General features: G+C 43.7%; 1 protein-coding gene across 3 annotated transcripts in view; it reads left to right on the plus strand.

The window, feature by feature from the left end:
• Window positions 1-27,206, plus strand: part of LOC118309728 (retinoic acid receptor gamma-A-like) — a 44,583-nt gene that overhangs the window by 14,224 nt on the left and 3,153 nt on the right. For 2 of the 3 annotated variants that reach the window (XM_035632185.2, XM_047332945.1), the window contains exons 2-8: window positions 8,044-8,441; window positions 24,726-24,874; window positions 25,225-25,366; window positions 25,503-25,666; window positions 25,805-25,981; window positions 26,170-26,374; window positions 26,605-26,763. In XM_035632185.2, the coding sequence (XP_035488078.1) occupies window positions 8,273-8,441; window positions 24,726-24,874; window positions 25,225-25,366; window positions 25,503-25,666; window positions 25,805-25,981; window positions 26,170-26,374; window positions 26,605-26,763 (1,165 nt within the window). In that variant the 5' untranslated portion in view covers window positions 8,044-8,272. Of the gene's footprint in view, window positions 1-8,043; window positions 8,442-14,459; window positions 15,174-24,725; window positions 24,875-25,224; window positions 25,367-25,502; window positions 25,667-25,804; window positions 25,982-26,169; window positions 26,375-26,604; window positions 26,764-27,206 lie in introns of those variants that run through there. The other variant, XM_047332946.1, reaches the window with a different exon arrangement.

Raw genomic sequence — 27,206 nt, forward strand, 5'->3', positions numbered from 1 at the left:
AACTCAAGGCATGAATGTGTCCGAGTGTGTCTAAAGAGCTTCTCAGTGTGTTTAATCGCGGCCCAAGGCTGCTCTTCAGCAAAGGCTACAAGTCTTTTAAACACACTTCTAATCCTCTCGCTGGAGGCACAGCGAAAAACAGATTGTGTGTGTGTGTGTGTGTGTGTGTGTGTGTGTGTGTGTGTGTGTGTGTGTGTGTGTGTGTGTGTGTGTGTGTGTGTGTGTGTGTGTGTGTGTGTGTGTGTGTGTGTGTGTGTGTGTGTGTGTGTGTGTGTGTGTGTGTGTGTGTGTGTGTGTGTGTGTGTGTGTGTGTTTTTCAGGGAGTCGTTACACTCACTTTTCACTTTAATACTAAATGAAAAGCTGCCTACCAAATGCCTCAATTAAGGCTGACCCTTGGCCAGGCTGCTGAGCCTGGAGCGACAGGGGCTGACCCCTGCCCCAACCTGTGGACCCTCAGCAGCCCACAGGGTTTGCTCCACATAATGACAACATTGTGTGTTTTATGAAACATTACTATCATTACCATAATCTGCGTCAGCTCTGCTCACACATAATTCAAACCTTGTTGTTTCAAGTATCCTTGTCAGTTTAAATCTGTCAAGTGACACTTTCTGGCCCAATGACGATTTGAAAGCAACTACTGATTTGTCAGTTTGTTGTTTGGTTGATGAAATATCAGTGGAAATTGTAGTCACAGTTTCCCATTGCCCAAGCTCATATTTTCATGCTGCGTGTTTGAACGGCAGTCCAAAGATGTTGACTTTATCATCGTGTAACGTTTAAAGAAACAGAAGATATTCATAGAGAATAAGGTTAAAACTGTGAATTTGGGGCTTTTTTGCTCAAAAATTGTGTCAAATGATGAATTGGTTACCAACATTCTCAGTTAGTTGATTATGGGATGAACTGTTTCTGCTCTTTCAGCTATTTTATGCTTTTCTAGGAGATCAAAAACACTTCACATGAAAAACTACAGAAGTAAAAACCATGAAACTGGTTTACAACAATTATACATTACATATCATGGTTTGAGACAGTTGAAAATGTACAAGATAGTTCTAATTATATCCTCAAGGCTTCCTAGACATTAGTTTGGATCTGTAGATGCCTTTTTTATTTTTTATTTTAAAAACATGCTGTTTTAGTTAAACACATGGTTTCTCTTGTAATTTTCTTTTCTGGGAACAGTGATTGAGTCCATAAACCTTTCTAAGTTAGTGGATGTTCTGTAATTCTATTTTACGAGTTGTGCTGTGGGTTGAAGTGAAGATTGAAGACTGAAGTCCAAGTCCAAGTTCTGGAGTGGAGTTTGAAGTTGTAGTCGGAGATCTTCAGAAATATGCTCATTTGATTGTGAGACTAACAGTAGATGAGGAGATCGATAGCACTCTCATATGAATCTTACTTTGGCACTAACTCACTCTCATTTGTTTTAATTTGGGTTTAAACACAGGGACATGTGCTGTTTCTTGTCTGGATGAAGTGACTTCCTGGACCTTTAGGACAGAGCCTGTAGCTTAATATTTACTGTACAGACATGAGAGTGGCATTGATCTTTTTATATAAGCAAATAAATGTTTCCCAAAATGTAGACGGCAGAGATTGGCATCTTTGTCCTCCTCAAACTTCAAAAACAATGTCTTCTGTAGCCTGTAGTCAAACTAGGTAAAAGAGATCAGATCCCATTTACTGGAAATCATTTTTCATTTGATTAATGTCTTGGCAATCATTCTAAAAGATGTTTATGAGTAACAGCATTTGGGAATATAGATATCGAATGTTTGTTTTGAGGCCTAATATTTGCATCCGTGAACATAATTACACGCATAAATTGGAAATATGTGTTAACCACAGTCAGAAAGATTTCTGCGGTTAGAAGATATCTGTCAGGCCCTGGTGCTTTATAAGCCCGCAAAATTTGTGTTGCTCAAAAGACATCTTTTACACGTCAGTTTGACATAAAATATAGGATGGTCATTTGTTGGAAAATCTAATTATGTCGTTTGTGGGTGACGGCGCCTGTGTTTTTTCTCGTCTGTAATGGTTTCTTTGTGTCAGCGTGTGTATTTTCTACTCGCTGTGTTCAGCACAGCTCATCCCTGGCTACATTCTCAGAATAAGGCCGATTTGATTGTGGGTTTTATGGTTTGCAGCAACTTCAGCAGGGACAGTTCCCGGCTGAAGTCATGATTTTCCTTGCATTTGCCTTTTTTTTCCTTTTCGTTTCAGCCTTCATGTCTACTCAGACTCTGCCTTTTAGTTTACTCTGTGGCTCCATAGGCGTCAAACATATGAGATGATGTGGTTTCTAATGCAGACAGTGTTTAAGTTTGTCCTCTTGGTTTCCTTCGTCACGCACGTTTGGCTCCATAGATACATGTTCAAGCCTAACAAAACCACAACGATTCGTTTGTTAGTGTCAGTCAGGGGCTCAGAACAAAAACACTGACTGTTTGTTTGATATTACTCTCAAACTGACAAATAGATTTCAGAGAAAAAGAGAAAGAATTGCAGAGTTTCACACAAGATAACCAAACCCACACATTCAAAAAGAGAAAGCCTGTAGCTGAGGGTCCACCTATTTTCCAGCTGACTCACATCACTCTGGATGAAACAGACGTAACGGAAGTATGGAAACAGAAACATCACCAAATAGTCTGGACGAGAAAAAAAAAATACCATTTTGATTTCTTCCTAATAACGGAGAAGAGAAAAAGTGCAGTAAATTAAAGTGCAGAGTGAAGGAGCAGGCGTTTCGATTCATGTGGCCTGTTCCCGGTCCAAGACATCAAAGTGTGTTTATCATCAGATAAACACTTTCTGTTTTAGTCTTGGACAAGCGTTCACACTCGAACTGGGGTAAAATACACTTTTTAGGACGGGAAAACAAACATCCTCATGTAATCCATCTCTTATGCTAACACCGCTAACGCTCATCAACCACATGTTCGCACAAAATGAAGGCCTTCATTATGTGAGTGTTCATACCCTCTGGTTCCAGTTCCCGGTAACTGGAGTTCCTCCAAGCACCGCTGAGCCCTGTGTCCCGCAGAGTCCGCACCTGATTGACTCGCTTTGACTGTGAATGGAAAATGTTCAAATGTACCCCTTGAACTGTTCTTATTTTCCCACATCTAAACTACAAGTGTTTCAAACTAAATTTCCTTAAAATCTGAATCTCAAAATTTAAAATGTGCAGAAGATCTAGGAAGTTTTTGCTTAAAAAATGAAAAAAAAACATTAATGTCCATACATGTGGAACAATCTACCAAAGACCTGCTGGTCCGCTTTTAAATCAGTGCTAGAGATTTTTCTGTCTGCCACAGCCTTTCATCAAATCACATAATTACCCATTTTTCCCACTGCAAAATTACTTTTACTCTTTTATTTCTTAGTTTTTTTTATTTTCAATCTTATTGAATTATTTCTTACTTTTTTATTCTCTATTTAAATCGTTCTAAATTCTTCTTTTTGTATTGTCTTATGTCGCTTTTATCTCATCTCTTGGTAGCAACAGATGATTGATGTGAAAAAGAGTGGAAACTATCACATGAATGAAGGTGTGTGGTGTATTTTCTACACAACGATGATTTGGAAGGAGACAAAAGAAAGTGCTGGACTAAAGATCTGTGCTTCATGCCTCCACCTGCAGTCGAAGCTGTTCCAAATCATCCTTACAAGGAGAAAACTTGTTCACTAGTTCTCTTTCCCCCCACATTTTATTGCAAAGCACCATATGCAGTGCTGACAGCCGCCATGCAGGAGTCCACAGGCAAGTTGTTTTTCTTGTTGCTTTTGCGAATCCCATTTTAATAATTATATACTGTGACATGGGATGAACCTGCGTCTGAACAGTCAGTATGCACGATTTGATCTGGATGACATTCATATCACACAGGAGCAGATAAAGTCCTTCATGGATCCTGTATGGTCATGAATGTGTCAAAGGTTTGATAAGTAACAATTTGTCAAAAGGAGCGAGAGGAAATCCGAGTTGCATATTGCAGATTTTGTGTGGTGGGCTCCTGAAACACTAGACACGTAATTTTCACATATTCACGCTTAAACTCTCTGAAAATGAACCAACCATTGTATGGAGGGCTTTCAGTAATAAGCCACTCTCTCTCTCTCTCTGATGTTCTCTGGTAAATCTTAATAAACATTGTGTTTTCAAAATCAAAAATCTCTCTCTCTCTCTGTCTGTCTGTCTGTCTGTCTGTCTGTCTGTCTGTCTGTCTGTCTGTCTGTCTGTGTGTGTCTGTGTGTGTCTGTGTGTGTGTCTGTGTGAGCACATTTTCATAATTGTAACCTCAAACTGATTTGGGTTGGAAAAACCATAAAGTTCACATTTACACCCAGCCTAACTTGTTGCGTTGGAAGGAGTTGCTAAAAGTGTTGTTCGTTGTGAGCTGTGTGAAAACAAGCACAGTTGTGGCCTGTTGGAAAAGACAGAGAGATGGAAAGCCCCGTCATCTTTGCACCAAAGCTGTTCTTAATCCCCATGCTCTGGGGAAAAGGGAGCATTGTGTGTGTGTGTGTGTGTGTGTGTGTGTGTGTGTGTGTGTGTGTGTGTGTGTGTGTGTGTGTGTGTGTGTGTGTGTGTGTGTGTGTGTGTGTGTGTGTGTGTGTGTGTGTGTGTGTGTGTGTGTGTGTGTGTGTGTGTGTGTGTGTGTGTGTGTGTGTGTGTGTGTGTGTGTGTGTGTGTGTGTGTGTGTGTGTGTGTGTGTCAGTCAGCAGGACCAGGACCAGGTGACCCAGTCTGACCTCATCTAGCCAGGTCTCATAAAAGCAGCATTGAGGCTCGGAGGCCCAGAGACACAGCACTGCTTTTGTTGCCCTCTACCCAAGGTGTATTCCCCCTGGAGGGAGAGCGAGGGGTGGGGGGGGTTATTCATTAGAGAGAAAGAAACCATCCTTTGGCTTTGGTGCACATTATTTCATAGTTTATACCGTTTCTTTATTTTTATGTATGTTGTTCTGCAACCACTCTGCATGTTTTTCCTGCCTCCTCCCACGCCGCTTTGCCACAGTCACTTCTTTCTCTTATTAATCCAGTTTCCAGTATGGCTCTAATTAATAGGTCTGTTCCCTTCTGACACATGGCCCACCAGATGCTTGAAACTCCCTCCCATGTTCCTTGCCTCTCTTTCTTTCCCTCTGTTTCCCTTGCATCTTTTTCCAAATCCCTTTTTTTTTTTTCAGTTTTCGACACATAATTTTTTTCTTCGTCCCGATCCTTTCATACATCTGGCTTTCATACTAGTGATTTTGTCTTTGAATGTGATTGGTTTGAGTCAACTCAAACGCCGCATCTGCGCAGCGGTCCTCTGTCCTGTGTTTACGCCTTCATTCTTCAAGGTCAATTGCAGCCTTCAATGGTGCTTCAGCACGTGTGACGAACACTGCGTGTTTTCTGCTGATTACTTGCCCAGGAACATGATTAAAGTCACAGAACATCTGTGTGCGTTCACTCCTGCAGCCTACATGTCCGTGCTTGTATGTAGGCTGCCCGTGTTCTGATTTTTGGGAAGCATGTGTTTGCATATGTTTCTTTTAAGTGGGACCATTCCATACCAGTGCATGTGTGTAGTAATTCTTCTTTTTTTGAATTGCCACACACTTTGTCTAACCTGTATTTGACATTTATTTTGATCCTCAAACACAAAAGAAATCTCAGTGAAAACCGTTGCAGGGACTCTCCACAACTGGCCTTTGCAGTGAAGAAAAAAACCCACAGCAGAGCCAAGCAATTACAGAAAATATGTCAATATGAGAAATGTGGCTTTAAAAACAACACTCACTGTGCTGACTTTGTGGCTTTGTGTGCGAATGTGTAATACGTGTGTGGGAAGAAATATCTGCTGTAACAACACGAGTATGTAGAAGAGTTTTACTCTAATAATAGTAGCACAAATGTATGAAGGATATTTTTTTCACTCCCTTTTTTTCCCATTAGAGTTAACTAGATATTAGAAACACCCCTCATTATAGTCCTGCTCCATTCAACAGCACCACACACTTAAATCTCTGGATAACCAGGAACATCCGTCACCTCCAACACTTTCACCTCCATTATTGCAGAAGTGTTGTATTAGACGCCTTTCATTATAGGCCTATATCTGAAGGCATATATATTTCAAAATCTATATTGTATATATAGTCAAAAACTTCACATGCACAAAGATGATTTGCATATCGGACAAGATACTCAACTCTACGCAACAATATACTTTATAATCAGAAACTCGGTTGTGATTATATATCGAATGTTGGTATGAGCTTCATCCAAATAAAAACAAAATGGGGAGTGATAATGTGTCACTCTGGCTTTTTGACATAAATCATATCAGAGTAAACCCATTTCATCATCCAACTTTAGTTTTGTTGAGCCACTCGGACAGTACTGGGTGGCTGTGCCGGTTTTTGGCAAACACTTGTAATTGGAGCAACTCTCTAATGAAGAGACAGAATATTAATACTGTAATACTGTTTCTGTAAAGACACTGGGAGCACCATTAACAAACTTTTATCCATCTAAGAAAATAACTGCAAAAATCGTAACTAAAGCAGATTCTCTATGGCCATGATAGCACAAGAACGCAAAAGGCCGACCCTTTTAGATGGAAGATTTCCGTGTGTGTGTGTGTGTGTGTGTGTGTGTGTGTGTGTGTGTGTGTGTGTGTGTGTGTGTGTGTGTGTGTGTGTGTGTGTGTGTGTGTGTGTGTGTGTGTGTGTGTGTGTGTGTGTGTGTGTGTGTGTGTGTGTGTGTGTGTGTGTGTGTGTGTGTGTGTGTGTGTGTGTGTGTGTATTTTTACCTCCACATGTGGAACAGTTTATTTTAAATCAGGCACAGAGTGATGCTTTGCAGCAGCATTGTAATTGACTGGCTTCTGTATCAGTTACAGCAGCATACCTACCTTCGTTTGTGTACCTGCATTACTCTGTGCATCACAATTGACAGCCCACTCCTCTATTTAAGAAAAAAATATCTCTCTATAGAATTTACCATATGTTTCTGTTGATCTGGTGTGTATCCATATTGCTGTCAATCCGTCTCTCAGCCAACCCGGGTGTTCGATTCCCATGCCGGAGCAGGCCCAAAACAACAAGACATTCTTTGGCCACGCTGTATGTACCACAGCTCCGCCGCAGATAGTTAAGCTCCACCCACTCATGAAATCACTGAAGGGGATGAGAGACATTGCGGAGCAAGAGGGGAGAGCGGCCATCGTCTGACTTACTGACACGAGTCCTGGAAGACAGAAAAAGGTGGAATGAGTGGTAATCATCAGAAACCTACAACAAAGTGGAAGCACAGTTGGTTCGTGTTGTGGGTTTCTGTGGGAAAAAGAGTACGCCGTGTGCGTGTGTGCGTGTGCGTGTGTGCGTGTGCGTGTGCGTGTGCGTGTGTGTGTGCGTGTGTGTGTGTGTGTGTGTGTGTGTGTGTGTGTGTGTGTGTGTGTGTGTGTGTGTGTGTGTGTGTGTGTGTGTGTGTGTGTGTGTGTGTGTGTGTGTGTGTGTGTGTGTGTGTGTGTGTGTGTGTGTGTGTGTGTGTGTGTGTGCGCGCGCGCGCGCATGTGTGTGTGTTGTTGTAAAGGGTTAATTGTACCCATGTTGTGGCTGGCTGTTCTCTGGCAGACTGGCTAGAGTCAGGCTGGCAGAGGGAACAGAGAGGCCCTTTATAATACAGTTCTGCTGATTGAAATCATATGGCATCGCCTGAAATCATTGAACTACTTGGAAGAAAGACAAAAAGCAGGAGGGAAGTATTGCACCCCTTCTGCTTTTCTACTGTTTGTTTAACACTGTTTTTGTCCCTTGTCTGCCTCCTCCTCCTTTTTTGTGTCTCGTCTGGACTTTGCATTAAAAGTATTTCAGCTATTGTTGTGGATGCAGAAAGTGGCAGATTTTCTGTAATTTTGTGTTGTAATTGATTTGGCTTTAGTGGAGTTGTCAAACCTGTGTGCTTCCAAGGGACTGGCCAGACTTTGTTTTCAGTATCTAACTCCTATACTGTTTCTCTTCCCTGCCTTTCTACAGTCTGGACCTGGTCAGGTCTTGGTCACTTGGCTCCTGGTGTCTTTCGGGCGCCTCCTCTCATCATCATCCCTCTCACCGCTCCGTGGCCCCGACGGCAGAGAAGCCAGCAGCTGAGAGGGGCTGCATGGCACCAGCTCGTTGACGTAGGCAGACGTAGGCAGGCGAAGACAGCGCAAACAGCGAGACAGTCCGAGAGAAGTCACCGGAACCATCACCAGCACTTCTAGTCATGGCAACCAACAGGGAGCATCAAGTGCGTCACATGACCGGCTTCCCCCGTGCTATGTATCCGTTCACCTTTAACTCCATGAGGAGCCACTCCCCCTTTGACCTGCTGGCGAGTAGCCACCTCTTTGGCCGGTTCGGGGCCGACCTGCCCAAAGAGATGGCGGCATTGTGTGAGTAACAGAATTAATTTATTATCCCTTTTACACAGCTTACACAAACAGCCACAGAGACTCCTTTCACACCACTGAAATATTGCTCTGAAAAACATGCGTTCATAATAAGATTTTCCATTTGGGGAATTACATGAAAAAAAGGCGTTTTCTTTCACAGCAACACACAACTCCTTACTGACAAAATGTCATTATATTAAGACCCACAATGAACTGAATTCAGATTCCAGCAAAGACATGCGGAAAAATGTTTTATATCATCATGAGGACTGAAACTAGTCCAAGGTTCAATCAGCACGCAAAAAAATCCTAATCCCACACCCCTGCACATGACAAGATAGTGTGCTGAATGTCCGCGTCCTGGCCAGTCCAGTGACATGTACAACAGTGGATACTTCAAAATTAAGGAAAAGTCGTCAGGGCCAATTTGAGCTTATGCTCAGGGATAGGAGAGCAGAATACTTTTTCTATGTGTTTTTCCATTTTTCCATTACATCTTTTGTTGATGTGCTCCTGTTCAAGGCTCAAATCATTACATTCCAACAGACCGAACAGGTAAATAAAGGCTTTTGTCAGATTAAACTGTTTTTCATTTCAACTTGCAAAAGCTTTGTACAAATAGATACAAAGTTCCCATGTTGAGTCACAGGGGGCGCTGCTGCCTTTCAATAGGAAGATAGAGAGTATAGAGGGTGAGTTTGTACAAAGACTCAGCACATTGTTTCTTTTGAAAGTTGATTTTAAGACTGAAGGATACTTTCTCCCTCTGTTATAATATACTAATATCATATCATTTTCATATCATTTACTCCTTTTATTCCTCTGTGCATTACTCTGAATTCAGTTAGTTCCCTGCCATATGAGTGTCGCAGCAGTCTCAACTCAAACAAACTTATGTTGAACTTACTGTACACTCACATGAGAGAGAGGACTATGACAGTGTATGTGTGTTCCACAGCAATCGTCCAAGGGTGAACCTTAAAGCATTTTATAATGTTTTTTTGTTGGAGTGAGCCTTGTTTGCTCTCCACACTTCAAAGAAATGCTGGATTCACTCAGCATCAGTGCTGAAAAGAGAAAGAGAACAAATGAAACTTTGTGTTGATTCATGTTTCCTCTTGTCCATCCATCCACGGGTCACAAGGGGGGGGGGGGGGGGGTGGCTGGAGCCAATCCCAGCAGACACTGGGCGATAGGCGGGGTACACCCTGGATATTTCCTCTTGTAGCACTTGATCATTTTCCGCTTCGAGATAATGTTGTCAATTGTCATTTTTTGACATAAACCAGGTAACTCTCTTCGCCTTGCCTTTTTTTTAAACTCGTTTACACTACACCTTCAGTTGAGTTACCTGCTACTTGACCCTGAATGCGTTTATATGAACACTGCTATTCTCTGATTAAGTTTTTTTTGAAGTCAAACTAGCAGCGGCAGCAGCTTGTGTCCTCATTAATCCCATTGATCAGCGTTCTCTTGACCGTGCTCTGTTCTAAACCGAACACTGTGCGCAGAGGTATGTGTGTGCAGTCTCCCACATCCCGTGGGACTGAAATCAGTTTCAGAAATACCTGCTGAACACAGTAGTGTGTCAATCAGTGTTAGTGCACTGCAGTGTCTCTGTGTGTGCGCGCACGTGGGCACAGATCATGTGTTCACTGAGCAGCAGTTATCTGTTTATCTCCGGTTGTTTACTGGAGTTTCTCGCGAACTACCAGAGTTAATTCAGCAGGCTAGTGGCGCTCATGTATACGATTACATCTTTGACATGTTGCCTCTGAGGCTTTTATATTTACGTACGTACAGACAGAGACGGAAAGATTTAAGCGACTGCGTCATGTCAGTCAGGAGGATAGATGATGATAAAGATGCTTCCCATGTGACACAACAAGGGGTGAAACGAGGCTGTTTGGTTCTTACAGTAAATTTTAATCAGTCAAATTTTTCTACTTATTTGTGTACTTGTAGATTTAAACTTTTTTTTTGATAGTTGCCAACAAGCAAGGCAGAGTAGATTTAGAGAAAGATCTGAAATCAGATGTAGGATCAACACCACCTGTTTCTTTGCTTGTAGTAATGATACTGTCATTAAGATGATATTAATCCCACAACAGGGAAATTTACAGTTTTACAACAGCAAAATAATTGTTTAAAAAAAGAAGAAACATGAGTAAAAAAAGTAAATTAATAAGTTAACATTGCAATATAAACAAAAGGGAATATAAAAAATAAAACTAATATATAAAATGGCAGAAGAATTTGTACAGTGTGAGCAGAATATATACAGTGCAACAAGATTGCACATAAACCATTGCATTTAATTAATAAAATGATTTTAAAAAATCTTTTCATTATCCATCTATTATCTTCCCTTCTTTTCTCTTGAGGGTTCCGCGGGACTGGAACCGATCTCAGCTGACATTAGGGTGAGAGACGAGGTCCACCCTGGACTGATCGTCAGTCTTTCACATGGTCTGTCATACAGTACATGCCCCTTATATCATAAACCAAGATCCCATATTGGTGCTAAGAAAACCCTCCACTATTCTGGCTTAGCTTTTTTACAGTGAACCAAACAGAGATGGCATATTGCTGACCCGTGTGAAAATACAAAGCCAGTGTAAGCTCACTGTGATATAATAGGATGCATTTGCAGCGTTTCACTTCTTCCCATTGCTCTATTCAGATCAGTGTGAAAAAAGGAGCTGACGGGTTCATCCATCAGCTAGATTTAAAAACTAAAAATCCATTTACAAACTCCCTTTGGTAAACTGACATCCCTTATGTAAACTGATAGTTAGTTGTGGCTGCCGGCCAACAACAGGGTTCTATGCTGATTATTTCCAATGAAGGAGAAACCATGCAATTAATCAGCCCATTCTTCACAAACAAGGAAAGCTAAAATCTCTCATTAGTGCAAAGTGAACAAAATTATACAAAATTACAGTAGAAGTTTAAATGGGCTTTGTTAATTAATTCAAACCAGGTCCTAATCAGTGTGAGCGGAAGACTGGACTTTGTTCCTTAATGAGATGAAACTCAAAGCATCCCTGAACTTGGAATTAGCGCATATCCACATCAAAAGCTCCCTGCTGTGTATTCAGTCACACAGCAATTTCTCTCTTCTTTTCCTAATAGCAGTGGGAATTAGAGGGAACACACAACGAACTGTTTTGGGGTTTTTTTAGCGGAAGCTTTTCTGCCCATGCGTCATGGAACTGAACTAGCTGCAAAATAACATCTCTGGATTTTCTCAGGAATGAGAAAAATTAAAAAAATTTAAAAAAACAACAACAACAGTTTTACATCTTTTTTTCATGACATCTAGAAAAATGCCCGGCCTCTATCTTGAGGACCACCTCTCACTGTCGAGCTCTCAAAAAATGGATTTCTCCACAATGAACACAATGTCCTTTCGTAATTTCTGTGCTTGTCACATCTTGTTCTTTGCAATGTTGTGTGTGTGTGTGTGTGTGTGTGTGTGTGTGTGTGCGTGTGCGTGTGTGTCCATGTGTGTGTGTGTGTGATATTAGTAACTTGAACCTAAAGGCAAAGACCGAGGCTTGTGTGTTTTTCTTTGTGTCTGTCATCACATGCACTCTGTTTAAGCACACACACACACACACACACGCGCACACATTTCGACGGCCACTCTGTAGGCTGCACATTCCAACACCCATGAATATCACAAACCAGCAGTCTTGTGCGCCTTGCCTCACATTTGTGACTATATTTGTGCGCTGGCTGACGACCGCAGTGAGACTTTGTGCAAATATCTGCGGCCGAGCTGGAGGAGCTGCTGGTCGAGACACAGACAGAGCAAGAAAGAGAGGCCATTGTTCAGCTCTGTGTGTGTTTTTGTGTCACACATGAACAGAATGAATAGCTGAAGAACCTGATTGTGAATAGTTGTAATGTGACTCGCTCCTCTTACAAGTTGTGTGTGTGTGTGTGTGTGTGTGTGTGTGTGTGTGTGTGTGTGTGTGTGTGTGTGTGTGTGTGTGTGTGTGTGTGTGTGTGTGTGTGTGTGTGTGTGTGTGTGTGTGTGTGTGTGTGTGTGTGTGTGTGTGTGTGTGTGTGTGTGTGTGTGTGTGTGTCCGGGGAGTCCCGTGTTTTAAGTTTCAAAGGCGAGAGAACTGCAATTTGCCCAACTAAAAGAGTGGGAGTGAGCTTATGTTTTGTTAAAAGTGAAGTGAAGTTTTCTTCTTCTTCTTCACATTCCCTCCTGCATTTGTGTGTCTCTTTCCTCAAAGCAGCAACAGGGGGCAGGGTGCTGCGAGGCGGGGAGGGTAATTGTCTCAAGGTGTGGAGAGAGCTCAGCAGGCTGATATTGTGCAGCTCTGCTCCCTGCAGTGTGTGTGTGTGTGTGTGTGTGTGTGTGTGTGTGTGTGTGTGTGTGTGTGTGTGTGTGTGTGTGTGTGTGTGTGTGTGTGTGTGTGTGTGTGTGTGTGTGTGTGTGTGTGTGTGTGTGTGTGTGTGTGTGTGTGTGTGTGTGTGTGTGTGTGTGTGAGAGATCAGGGTGGTGAAGACAGACAGGTAAAAACTCTACTCACTGAGAGCCAGAAGAGGAGGGGGATTTGTGTATTATGTAAATGCTTTATTGTATCCACATAATGAAGAAGAAAAAAATAATGAAGAAAGCTGGATTCAGGGGTTTGGAAGAAATATAAACAAACAAATAACAAAGGGAGAAAAACAATATAGAGAATTATAAAACAGTATGAAGTGCAACCACAGGCAGGACAAGTTGGGAAGTGTGTGTGTGTGTGTGTGTGTGTGTGTGTGTGTGTGTGTGTGTGTGTGTGTGTGTGTGTGTGTGTGTGTGTGTGTGTGTGTGTGTGTGTGTGTGTGTGTGTGTGTGTGTGTGTGTGTGTGTGTGTGTGTGTGTGTGTGTGTGTGTGTGTGTGTGTGTGTGTGTGTGTGTGTGTGTGTGTGTGTGTGCGTGCGTGCGTGTGTGTCAAGGGGGGGGGTGTTAGAGCCCCAGTGGGGGTTTCTTCCAGAGTTCATCCCTCTTGATGAGGGAAGGAAAGGGAGGAGGTGAGGCTGTCTCTCATATACAAACTATTCAGACTCCAGGCCAGTGTGGTTCGCCTGCAGTGGAGTCACACTTCACTGTGACTGCAGTGTCCAATACGCTCCAGGAGGGAACATAACTGAGTCCATTTGAACAGGAGTGAAGGAACTGAATAAGATAGGAGCAAATTCCGAGACCAAGTGGGAAAGAAGAAGAAAAAAATAGCTTCATAGAGACAAATAAAACTTCATGTGGTAAAAATAGATGGATGAAAGAGAGAAAGATGTGAATGAGACAAACAACAAAAATGTGAATTGTGGGTTTCTGTGTGCGTTTTCCAATATATTTTAAATGTAATTTAGGCACTTATGTTATATTTGATCCATTGTCCGTTTTTTCTTCTTTCTCTCTTCTGTAACACTTAATCTCATCGTTTTGTACCGTTCTAATAACTTCTCATGTATTTCTATTAATTTCTTTGGAAGTGACCTGGAAATAACTAGTTTAGCACGAATAAAAGTAAATACTGATAGTGTTCTCTGGGTGAACTTACAATGAATTCATTCCAATCAGGTGCCAGTGCACAGCAGGTCAGGTTAACATGCTAAAATATAAAGATTCGTCCACATGCATGAGTACAATTAAGCATAAAGTGTACATTTTACATTAGTAAATCTTTATTTTGTGTGTGTGTGTGTGTGGTCACTCAGACCTCAGAGAGGCATTTCATTCTACTGCCCCTGCACAGAAGAAAACAACAGGAGAGCTCTTAAACTAAATTCTGGTGAAATTAAATGACACTTATTGTAAACTGCTGCTCTCTCGGCACCATTCTTTCTTGCTCCCAACAGGCTCTGTGAGGTAGGTTGTTTTTTTCTTCTTCCTGGGGAAGAACAAAAGGGAAGTTAATGCTGAATAAATGAGAGAGAAAGAAAGAAGAGAGAGTGAAGGGAGGCAGAATGGGAGCTGAGGAGTGTTTGTTTTCATTTGCAGAATATGAAATATGAAGGGGTGAGTTGGTAAACTTGAAGGAGAGAAGAGGAGTTTGTTGCAAGGCCCAGTTGGAAAGCAAGTACACACCCCCCTCAGGGTTATATGTCCCTCCCTCTTCTTTCTCCTCAACCCCACCTCCTCTCTCTCTGCTCAGAGAGCATGCAGATAGTTGGCCGTGTGTGGTGGACTGCGAGAGGCCCAGAGAGCCGGCGAGAGGGAAACACAGATCAGTTACAGCAGGCGGGCAAGCAAGTGATCTGGGAACTGAAGAGGGTCAAAGTAGTTTGTGTAAAAGGAAACACGGAATAGAAGGAAGAGTCAGAAAGACAAGATTCCTGGGTCCATCCGGAGGATTTAGTCTGGAAGAGACAGGACAGGCGGTCAGGGGGCAGTGGCAGGGGAACAGACAGACAGACAGACAGACAGACAGACAGACAGGGGACACCTGGACCAAGCAGGGCATTGAGTTACTTTGAGTAACAGGAAGCCTTTTTTTTCTGAGTTTTTACAGCCAGTCCCTCTTAGCTCGGCTGCAGAACAATAGCAGAGGACTGCAGCTGTGTTGCTGTGATTTGAGAGGAGCATGTTTGACTGTATGGAGGCTCTGGGGCTGGCCCCGCGGCCCCTCTTTGATGTGTCCGGACAAGGCTCCTGCATGCTAGGAAAGGCCACCCCTTACTTCTCGGGCCTGGACCCCTTCGCCTGGGCCGGGACTAGCGCCATTCAGTGTGAGTAGTCTGTGTCCTGTCCATCAGCTCTGTGTGTGTGTGTGTGTGTGTGTGTGTGTGTGTGTGTGTGTGTGTGTGTGTGTGTGTGTGTGTGTGTGTGTGTGTGTGTGTGTGTGTGTGTGTGTGTGTGTGTGTGTGTGTGTGTGTGTGTGTGTGTGTGTGTGTGTGTGTGTGTGTGTGTGAGTCCTAGTTCTGTTATCACAGAGCTCTCCACAGGAAGAGTCAGATTCCTTTCGATTCAACGTCCCATTCTCACCCTGCAGCCTGTTTGTTTATGTGCTTAGTGAGCTTTTGTGAGAGTGAGTGAGTGAGCTGGGGAGTGCATATTTATCCACCGTGGTGTTTGTTTTCTTTATGAATGACTTCACATGATTGACAGCCTTTTCAAACAATGCGGGGACTACGACCCGACGATGTGTCCAGAAAACAACAACCAGCCTATGTCCAAACAGAAACAGCTCTGACAGATTGAAGGCCAGTGGGCCCTGGAAGTCACATGCTTGTGATTGTAGCCAGTAAAATTCTCACAGCAAGATGTTGAAAATGAAGATTGCAATGGACTGAGTCATTTCACCACTATACAATCGTGTGCTTTACGTACATCTCATCGGGGTTGCAGTTGGAGGATGACACTCAACGCTGTAAATCATTTTAGCAATTAAGCAGAAAAGATGATAATAGAAAAGGGGAAATGATTAAGTATGAATCACTTGACGTGTACACACTCCCTGTTTCCCAACTCCACAGGACGTTCTTTTCACAGCTCCTCAAAAGACCTGAGTAGACAAGGCACAGATTGCAAAAATACAGTGTTGAAAACCCGCCACAGAAAGTCACACAGACTAACACTGCAGAGATAAATGAGAAAGAATACTCTATCTGGTGAAATAATAAGTAGACCTATTGTTATTGAGTCAACTTTCAGACTCTTTCATTATACTTGGATAATCAAACATTGACTGAATCTATCTATCTATTGAAATTGACTTGCCGAAGTCTATTTGCGTGCGTCAAGCAATTTTTCATTTTCCAAAACAACGTCCTCTCCAACAGTTTTGGGATGTCCCCACTGAGCACCTCCAGTCAATTCGTCTTCGTAACTATTTAGATGCCAGGACACCGGGTACTGTCAAGTCCGCAGTGCTCTCTAATGATGATGCATGAGCAGCCAGGATGACAAACACCACAGCAGGGCCTGTTGCAACTCGCTAAGGAGCTTTGCCAGATGCCAGGCTGAAAGACAAACGTCCACAAATGGACATCAATCATGTTCTCTTTATATAAAAATCAGCCTGGTTTGGTTGAAGGGTGCAAGTCCAGCATCAGCCAAGCTTTAGATTTGAAAAGACATTGACGCACATGTTCTGATTCTGTTTAAATAACCAAAATGATGGGGTTTCGCTGTTACACTGTCGTTTATGAGGTCGTTTATTTCATGTCATTTCAGTTTTGACTACGGGACTAAACACATTGATAAAGCTCTTGAGACTATATAAACATAAAATATCCCAGACCCTTCAGCGTTGACAACTGTGTTTTATTGCGGACGCTCAAACTGTGTCAGCTAAACTGTCGCCAGCAGGATCGATTGTGGTGAATGGAACAAACTGTCGATCCACAGGCCTCAAGAAAATGAATGGGTTGATATCTCCACATTGTTACAATTTGGGAGCATTTTGGCATCTGTGTCTTTTTTGACACACACTTTCTCTCCTCTCTGTGTGTGTGTCTTAAAAAGGAGGCAGTGGGGGGGGGGGGGTCTTTTCCTGCGTTTTTTATTAGAGGCAGTTCAGCACCTCGCTGCCTTCCTTTGTTTCAACGTCAGGAGGCATTAAAGGCAGCGGGGACATGCCAAAGTCTGTCCACTGTCTCTGTCACACAGCCACAGAGGGGAGTTTCTCCTCAATGTGACATTTGTTTTTCTCCTCTTTTCAAGATCCCCCTCTGCCTACACTTCATCTCCTCTTCCAATAGTGTGTATCACCGCGTGTGTATGTGTGTGTGTGTGTGTGTGTGTGTGTGTGTGTGTGTGTGTGTGTGTGTGTGTGTGTGTGTGTGTGTGTGTGTGTGTGTGTGTGTGTGTGTGTGTGTGTGTGTGTGTGTGTGTGTGTGTGTGTGTGTGTGTGTGTGTGTGTGTGTGTGTGTGTGTGTTCCCTCCCAGCATCAATGTGTGTTTATTCTTTGCTCACACATGGCTCAGCTTACATACCTTGTGTTGTGTAACCAAGAGCTTTTAATGATTCAATTACAATTACAAAGGGTCAATTAAGAGATTAGGTGGTGTGTAGGGGCATGGGCAGTTAAAAGAGGCGAGGGGCTGAAGTAAGAGTGGAAGGATGAAGTTGGATTTGGAACTAACCCCCTCTGCAAGTCTTTGTATCTTGGTGTTATAGGCCTTGAGGGGGAATACTCTCATCTTCATTCACTGATAATCTGCCTCTTTTTTTTCCCCTGGCACCCACTTCTCTTTAAATGGGCTCTTCAAAGCTTTAGTCAAACAATGGAGCAGCATATCGTCAGGAGGAGAACAGCTCATATGAAACAATGAGGAGATGCTGTTACTGCAGGACAGATCTGTGATGGATTTATGAGATGAAAGACAGTTTTATCTGTATGTCTGTATGTTGTGAGGCTGGAGGGGGCTCAGATGAGCACCACTATCAGTGGTCTTTAATAAATCTTTTTTTTTTAAATAGTAAATCTCTTCTATAAATCTGTGTCACTCTGACATACTGGCTGACAGAGCATATGGATGCCTGTGGTCTGTCTCTGTTACTTTCTCACTGTGGAGTCCAAGTCATTCTGCACACATGGAAATTCAAGTTCAGTGTGACCTTCTTGACAAAAGCAGATTCTTGTAGCTGCAATAAAACTGCTTTGTCCGTCCCCGTGGACTATACACAATAATAGTTGGACAATAACCAGATTAAGGCAAGTGTTAAAGCTGTGATAACAAAGAAGAAGTGATGTTATTATTATTATTATCATGTGTGAGCTAGAAAATCTTTGTCTTTTCATTCTCTATTACCTCAGTTGGCTCTTATTAACCTATGAGTTGAACTATAGGTTGAATTTTGAAGAAAAGACAAGATTGTTGTTAGAGCAATACACAGATTATCTGCCGCGCCAACCAGGTTTATTTTACATGAAATAATAGAATTAACAGATCCATATGTATACACTATACAAATGTGTTGATTTATTTCTCATGTGAGTATATGTCCTCAGAGTAGTGAGAGAGAGGTCAAAAGCGGAAGATTTTAGGGTTACAATTCAATTGGATTTCAATTCAGTTTTTTTGCAGATTATTCTGCTGTCGTGAATCATGCAAACACTGTAATCAAATATTTACTCTAATCAGGTTACTGCAAATAACCAGATTGATACTCTAATCCAGTTATTTGCTGAACCCAGGTCATAGTTTGCATGTTCACATCACCTTTGACTCATCTGCTGGGAAGGAACTGCACGCACCACAAATGCTGTAGGTTATGGATCGTTGATCAGTTGATCTGACTGCCTCTAATATCAAATGATAAGTAAAGGCAATTTCTTTTTGCAGTTTCAGCACTCTGTGAAACGCTGAAGGACCAGAGACAGTCCCAGGCTGCTGACTGGTGAATGTCCCTTTGTGAAACTGCTTGAAAGCAACATGTTGTGAGGTTCAGCGTGTCGTGTTCAGACTCGTTCCTGATTGTGGCCGGAGCCTCGAGCCGTGGCTCTGCCACAGTTTTGGGCTTTTACGTTTTAAAGAGTGACTGTCAAAATGAAAGCGTTTAAACGTCAAGTGAGAAGCATAACTAAATGACAAGATTTTAAAAATTGTTTCATTGATACACATAATTAACAACTAAAATATTTTCATGCCAAAATGCGTTTGATTTAACAATTTCAATATTGTGAGAGCTTAGTAGCACAGGCTGCGTTCAAGGAGCACCGTTGGCCCCCTTTAGTGTTTTGAAGGTGCCCAGTATGGACATGGGTGCTAGCTCAGGGTCTTTCATATTAAAAAAGGGCAAAAATAGAAAGCCGGGTTTATTGGGTGTTAAAAAGAAGAAAAGGTGTATTGTATGTATGATGATGAATGGAAAGGACAAACCCATGATTTAACAACCTGTCTCATAAACGCACCCTCCCCCACACTCGGCAGACAATAACTCCCTGACCGCGAGGGAGAAAAAAATCCCAAAATATAACATGAACGTTTTCCAGAGAATTCTTGCATCGCATCACACGTGGTCAGTGGAGTGTTCTTGACTATTTGAGCAACTTCATGCTCATTTGGCCGAAAATTTCTTCAGCACATCTGAATAAGCAGAACTAAGTTTACAACTGTTTTAGTTTTTTTCAGGTTTGAGGCTCTGCCCAGAACGAGTGTGTGCTTTTGTGCATGGCAGCTTGTGTGTGCGTGTGTGTGCGTGTGCGTGTGCGTGTGTGTACGTCTGCATCCTTTTTAAGTGTTTGGTGCCACTGTTTTTATGGAGCCATCTCCTGGACAGTAGCCTGGTTTTCACAGCCTTTTCTTTAAAAGGCGCTGCCAGTGACAGGAAGGGCTCCTCCTCCCGCCAGGGCAGGAAGGCAGGAGAGGACAGAGGGGGGAAGAGGGTTAGTAGTGAGGGTCGAGGTTGGGGGACGGGGGAAGTGCAGAGGTGGGGGTGCTGGTATTGAACTTAGAACAGCTGATGAAAGGGATTGTCACTCACGTCTCCCGCATCTCCTCCCTGCTGTCGTGGTAATTACTCACTCAGCATATTTGAGGTTGAAAATCCCCCCCCACTGTTTATCTGCTCACACACCGACTCTGAGCGTGACTCATCCACGATACAATGTCAATCACAGACCGCGTTGTCATGTAAGCGGAATAATAGTTTACAACTATTCAATAATCAAGGACTCTTAACTGTTTCCCTCCTCCTCCTCTCTCCTCACTGAGTTTGTTTCTACGATTGTTGTTGCACCAAGAGTCGCACAAAAAAACATTGTACGCCGTCCACTCGACCCCTGGTCCCATGCAGCAGCAGCCCACACACACACTCACACACACACACACACACACTCACACACACACTCCACAGCATGCTGCTGAGTGTTTTGTAAGGCGGGAGTTATGTAAAAACTGAATTTGCCATCTCAAGTACATCTTTTGAAATATCAATCAAACATGAGACCAAATGGCCCTTTTCTTTTGAATTTCATCCTATTTTCACAATGACTATTATCTGAGTCAAGGTTTCGAAATTGAACGGTTCTGGCTAACGTACTACAGTTATAGTTCAGTGACTAATAAACAGTTTGTAAGGATTTCACAGTATCCTCCAGTGGATGTAGTGTGACTCCGCCACGTCATGGAGCGACGACTTCAAAATCTGTGTAAAACAACAAACCACATGCTCCCTCTGTTTGTGCACTGTACGTACAGTTGGGCTACAACATGTGAACTGCTGCAGCTCGATGGTACATGACAGATCCGAGCCACAGCTCGTCAGCGGTGCGACAGATGAATAAAGCTGGACGGGTTCATTTTCACATTCTGTTGGAAAAAGACTGAACGAATACAACTGGTGTGAGAGTGTGTGTAGCTGTGTCCCGTTCTTCACAGTCACTCTAGAGTACAGGGAGTTCACATTCACAGTATGCGGATGTTAAAGCCATCTGCCACAAGCATTTTGTAATCTCTAGTTTCTCGCTTCTACTGTTTTCGCTGCTATCACTGTTGCCACTGTTTTTTATTTACAGGCTACTATCTTAATATGATTTTAGTCTTTTACATATTTATCCTTTGATGGGAGCGAGAGAGAGGCGGCTCTTATAATTTCAATGTACCTGAGTATAATGACTTTCTGATTCTGATTCTGTTAGTACGCTGTGAGTATATTGGGCCAGGTGCTCTGTTCCTTCTTCCATGTTGACATTTTATTTTCACGCTTGTCAGTAAATATTCTTATATACAGTAGATCAGTGCAAAAAAACTCTACTCATATCTCGATTCCTTGAGCTTGAAGACACTGGAGCTGATAAGGACGGTTTCTGATCTCGGAGGGGCGTCTGTTGTCTAAACAGTGACGTGCCGATCTGACAACAAACTCTGGGGGAAGGTGGGGGAGGCACAGAAACAAGAGTAGATCAGGTGGAGTCATAATAATGTGATAACAGACGCAGGAAGTGGATTTCTGTCAGAGTGGGTAGATTCCCGCAGGTCCATGTAAAACACGAGTGGGAAATATGAAAGGGTTTGATTTATACTTTTCGATCGGTGCTGCATAGGAGATGATTCAAGGCAGCGGATGATGCTGATTCACATGCGTCATGTCGTCTCTGTGCCCGGTGGCGGCGTGCTGATTGATGTTGTGACATGCTGAGGGTTTTTTTGTTCTTCTGAGGAACAGGCTGAGCCCAGTTCAGGGTGATGACAGCTGCTGACACTTTTTGGCTCCGCTCCTCTCTTTCTCCACTCCAGGTAAAATCACTTCCCCACCCTCTCTCTCCCTCTCTCTCTCTCTCTCTCTCCCTCTCTCTCTCTCTCTCCCTCTCTCTCTCTCTCTCTCTCTCTCTCCCTCCCTCCCTCCCTCCCTCTCTCTCTCTCTCTCTCTCTCTCTCTCTCTCTCTCTCTCTCTCTCTCTCTCTCTCTCTCTCTCTCTCTCTCTCTCTCTCTCTCTCTCCCTCCCTCCCTCCCCCTCTCTCTCTCTCTCTCTCTCTCTCTCTCTCTCTCTCTCTCTCTCTCTCTCTCTCTCTCTCTCTCTCTCTCTCCCTCCCTCTCTCACACTCTCCCTCTCTCTCTCTCCCTCTCTCACACTCTCCCTCTCTCTCTCTCCCTCTCTCACTCTCTCCCTCTCTCTCTCTCCCTCCCTCTCTCTCCCTCCCTCCCTCTCTCTCCCTCCCTCCCTCCCTCTCTCTCTCTCTCTCTCTCTCTCTCTCTCTCTCTCTCTCTCTCTCTCTCTCTCTCTCTCTCTCTCTCTCTCCCTCACACTCTCCCTCACTCTCTCCCTCACTCTCTCCCTCCCTCCCTCCCTCTCTCTCTCTCTCCCCCCCCCCCCCCCCCCCCCCCCCCCCCCCCCCCCCCCCCCACCTCTCTCTCTCTTCTCTTGAGTCACGTCCCTCCTCACCCACTCTCACCACCCTCAGACGGTGTCAGTCATTACCTCTCCCCTGGCGCCAGATGCAGCTTCTCCGTTTCGGTGGGAGAGACTTTTCCACTTGTTCTCTCAGGGACGCTCTTATGTGTCAGTGTTACTATATAAACAGAAAACAAAGCTCGAGTTACAGTGCCACCACAGTTCCTTCCACACCTGGGCTCGAATGCCCCCAAAGTCTGACTGTTTACCTTCCGCTCGCCAAGCAGCTTTCTGTTTACTCATAAACCCGTGTGGGGAAATATGATATATTATGAATATTTTTGAACTCACCTGTTGTGGGAGAACACTGAAGGTTACTTGGCTTCAATTATTGTTTTGTTTTGTTTACAGTCAGACAGAGAAACGAGACTGTACGTTGACCATACACATTTTGTACATTGCGTTGTAAAAGAAGAAAAAAAAGAAATCTTGTTTGGTTAGATTTTTTAAATTTTTTTATCTGAATCATGTAATCATGTCTCAGATGAAGCGGTTGAAGATGAGATGAGATGTAATCATTCAGGAATTTATGAGCCACTTGCAGTTTAGCTCAGCGTTTGAATGTCAGGATTGTGAAATGCATTCACTGTGGGGGGCTTTAGTAAAAAGCAAAACAAAAGCAACAATTTGATGTTGATGTCATCACAGGGAATTAAAAATGTTTCCCTCAAAATCTATATTTGCCGTTCACAATTCAAAAATGAAATCAGTGTGTTTACAGGTCACAGAGGGGCTTTAATACAACGACAAAAATATAAAGTTACACACGTGTCATTTGAAAAAGAATGGCTGGTGGTGCGCAGTGATCCCAGTTGGTGGGTTTTGTGTTTCCATTTCAGAGAAATTGTCTCCCTCAGTGAGTGATATACACAGGTATATTAAATATTTACAGATTTACATATGACTATGTCAAAACCAGATATACACGCATCACATTGTCAAGTTATTTCTCAGTTCCTTAAATGGGGTCACAGTTAAATGGATGTCGTGTTGTATTTGAACACTTTGGTGGATGTTCAAACAGGCTGCTGGTCATGAATTTAGGAATCGCCTTCTTCAGTCAAGGTCAAAGTTAAATGTTCAGGATCGTATTTAACCCCTCGGCCACTGGGAAGTTTCTGTCCTCTGCCTCACCTCCTCCTCGTCCTTTCTTTCTCTTTTCATTTTTCCCCTCTCTGTTTTTATTAGATTATTCCTTTGTGCCTTTGCCTCTCTGTTTTTTGAAACCTTACCACTCTTGTTAATGACAAGCTGCGGGTTCAGGTTGGGGTTGCTGCGGTGGGGTGGGGGCCACATTTGGTTCAGTTCTGTGCTTTCCATTGAAGGTGACATGAGGGGTTGTAACTTTGGGTTTTTGACCCCAGATTCTTTATTTTTACTAGGAAGGGATCCAAGGACGGAGCAGTTGTTGTGAATAGCTGCCCAAGGTGACTGGATCCCAATAAAGAGACCGTCAGCCTGGCCGGGGGCCTCCTTCCCATCCCCAACACAGCCTTTATAGGGCCCGCTTATGAGCCTGGGCAACTATTAAACCCTGTCCAGCCTGCACTGAGGAATTTAGGGCCAGGAAACAAGGGAGTGGGGGTGGGAATGGGCAGAGGGAGGTGAAGTTGGGGTGACTGAAGGTGAAAGTTGAAAGGCATGTTCGAAGGAATCTGGTTGTTCTTTAGTCATCACCTTTAAATCTGTACCAGGCGGGTTACTGTCGGACTCGACCATTTTAATCCGAGCGTAAGGAAACACAGTCTCAATCAGGGGGACGTTCTCGTCTCCGCGTCTGTTTTACTTTGTTTGTTTTGAACATTTTCACTGGCAGCCGTCGAATGGCTTCGCCTCTGGCCGGCAAATGGCGTTATACTGTGTGCCATTTTCTTTAGAGAGACAGCGAGAAGGAACAGAGGCAGACAGCCGAGTCTCATAAACATCCCAGCTCTGTTTGTTCACATGGGGCTGGAGGTATATGGGCAGGTCTGGTTGGTCAGCCTTTCAAATAAAAAATGTGTGTGTCTGCGTGTGTGTGCGTGTGTGCAAATACAAAAATTTTGACGTCAGTCAAAAAGTCAACAGAGGTATGCCGTGCTCCCCCACTCACCAGTAAACGGAGAAGCCAATCAAATCTCAGCTGCCAATCAGCAGTTTATCAGCAGGGCCATCTGGCCATCAGCTAATTGTGTCTCTTTTAAGGCTGTCAATCAGCAGTGTCCCCTGCCTCCCCCCTCCCTTTTCTCTTAAAAATGTCTGCCTTTGAGCTTGCCTTCTGGCTCCGAGGGGTGGCCCGCGTGGGGTCGGGGGTTGTTCGTTGACTACTCTCTCTATAATCAGTGGTTGCATTAGCTTTGATCACAGTTTCAAAGACTTGCAGAACTTACACGATCGAGATGCTCTGATGTATATTAAGAGTCCATTAATGTTCCTCTGCTCTCTCTCTCTCCCTCTGCAGCGGTGGAGACGCAGAGCACCAGTTCGGAGGAGATGGTGCCCAGCTCTCCTTCTCCTCCTCCTCCTCCGCGGGTCTACAAACCCTGCTTCGTGTGCCAGGACAAGTCCTCTGGTTATCACTACGGAGTGAGCTCCTGTGAGGGCTGCAAGGTAAACGGAGCCGCAGAAACCTGTAGCTGTGTAAAAGGTTTACAGGGCATGGATGAATTTGAACTGCTGATGGTCCGCTGGAGAAAAGGAGGCCAGAGTGAGAAGTTGATGTTCAGCTGGAGCCTGGAGACAGATGTTAGGGCTGAGGGGTAGTCTGGAGTGTTTGCTGTTGTCAAACTGCCCTCTAGTGTATCCTCTCTAATACTGCACATACTCCTGCAGAGCTGCAACAGTTGCTCTGTGAGAGACCAGCAAATGGCTACTGCATCAAAACTGTGATTACATTTACAAACACTTGGAACATTTTTTCATGAAGCTCTTTACAAAAGGTTTTCCTTTGTCGATTTCAGGGTTTCTTCAGGCGCAGCATCCAAAAGAACATGGTGTATACCTGCCACAGAGACAAGAACTGTCAGATCAACAAAGTGACCCGCAACCGCTGCCAGTACTGCCGGCTGCAGAAGTGCTTTGAGGTGGGCATGTCCAAAGAAGGTGAGTGTCTTAAGAGGGTCAGGGGCTTGGAGGGGCGGGAATCTTGGCGTGATTATTCCTCAGCAATTAACAAAAAGCAAAAGTTGAGCATTGTTGACAGTGCAACGGATTGTGTCGCTTGTCTTTTTCCCTGCAGCGGTGCGTAATGACAGGAACAAGAAGAAGAAGGATGTGAAGGAGGAGGTGGTGCTGCCAGAGAACTATGAGCTGAGTGGAGAGCTGGAGGAGCTGGTGAACAAAGTCAGCAAAGCTCACAAGGAGACCTTCCCATCTCTGTGCCAATTAGGAAAATACACCACAGTGAGTTTTACCTGATAAACAAATCGACCCCCTAGATACTTCTCGAACATTAGGTCACCGCTTTACCAGCCGGACAAACACAGTATGGACTCATAGCACAGCCACACAGACACAAGTGTCCCTCTCTCTCTCTCCCAGAATTCAAGTGCTGACCACAGAGTACAGCTGGACTTGGGCCTGTGGGATAAGTTCAGTGAGCTCTCCACTAAGTGCATTATAAAGATTGTGGAGTTTGCCAAGCGGCTACCAGGCTTCACTACGCTCACCATCGCTGACCAGATCACCCTCCTCAAATCTGCATGTCTGGACATCCTGGTACCAACCACATGCTCCTATTACTCCTTTAACCTTTTCTCCTCCCACCACTCCCACCTCCCTAATGCTTTCTCATTCCTCAAGCTGCTTGACTTGTCAATATGATACAAAAATGTGATTTTAAACAGCTGCCATGAACCCTTTTGGACTTTATTTGATCTCTTTTCTTCCTCTCCTCTCTTAATTAGATGCTGAGGATATGCACTCGTTACACACCGGAGCAGGACACAATGACCTTCTCGGACGGCCTGACTCTTAACAGGACACAGATGCACAATGCCGGCTTTGGTCCACTCACAGAACTGGTGTTTGCCTTCGCTGGTCAGCTGCTGCCTTTGGAGATGGACGACACAGAGACGGGGCTGCTCAGCGCCATCTGCCTCATCTGTGGAGGTAAACCTGGCCTTCTGTTTTGTTTCCTTTGACATCCTCTCCCCCTTCAGTCATGGAAGTCTTTGTTTTAAAAGAACTATGCACAAGATTAGTCATTCCTAAGATGAGTAATCAGCCTTTAAATATGTCACCTTTTCTAGTTGTTTTGCAGTTGTCCCCCCCCCCCTCCCTCCATCATTCCACTACTAATATTTCCACTTCACATTGTTGCTTCCCTCCTGCTCCCTCAGATCGTATGGACCTGGAAGAGCCGGAGAAGGTGGACAAGCTGCAGGAGCCACTTCTCGAGGCTCTGAAGATCTACACCCGCCGCAGGCGCCCCAATAAGCCTCATATGTTCCCGCGCATGCTGATGAAAGTCACAGACCTCCGAGGAATTAGCACCAAAGGTCGGCTGAAGCTTTTACGTGTACCGTAATCATATCACTTTTGCTGGGAATCAACCCTCCATGCATTTTGATACAGATTGAAATATATTTAAGTATCAGAAAGTTTAAAATGGGGAATGTTGGATTCATATGTCTGGTTTACCCTTTCCTCTATCACAATGGAGAAGAAATTTAAAAAAAAAACAGGTTAACTTATAAAAGTATATTGGTTTTAGTGTCAGACTAAAGAATTGTATTGGCACAAGAATGAAAATGTAAAAAAATACATAAATAATACCCAGCCAGCTCTATTTAGGATATCACAAGTTTAAAATAACAAAGCTGATTCACTTTGAATATGAATCATGCCAATATTTCTGTCAGAGAGACCATGGCATCATCTGCATACTGTGTAACGAACATGACAGGGAAGAGGAGTCGTTTTCCTAAAACAGGATGAAACT

This window comes from Scophthalmus maximus, chromosome 6, assembly GCF_022379125.1.
Source record: "Scophthalmus maximus strain ysfricsl-2021 chromosome 6, ASM2237912v1, whole genome shotgun sequence".
NCBI lineage: Eukaryota > Metazoa > Chordata > Actinopteri > Pleuronectiformes > Scophthalmidae > Scophthalmus > Scophthalmus maximus.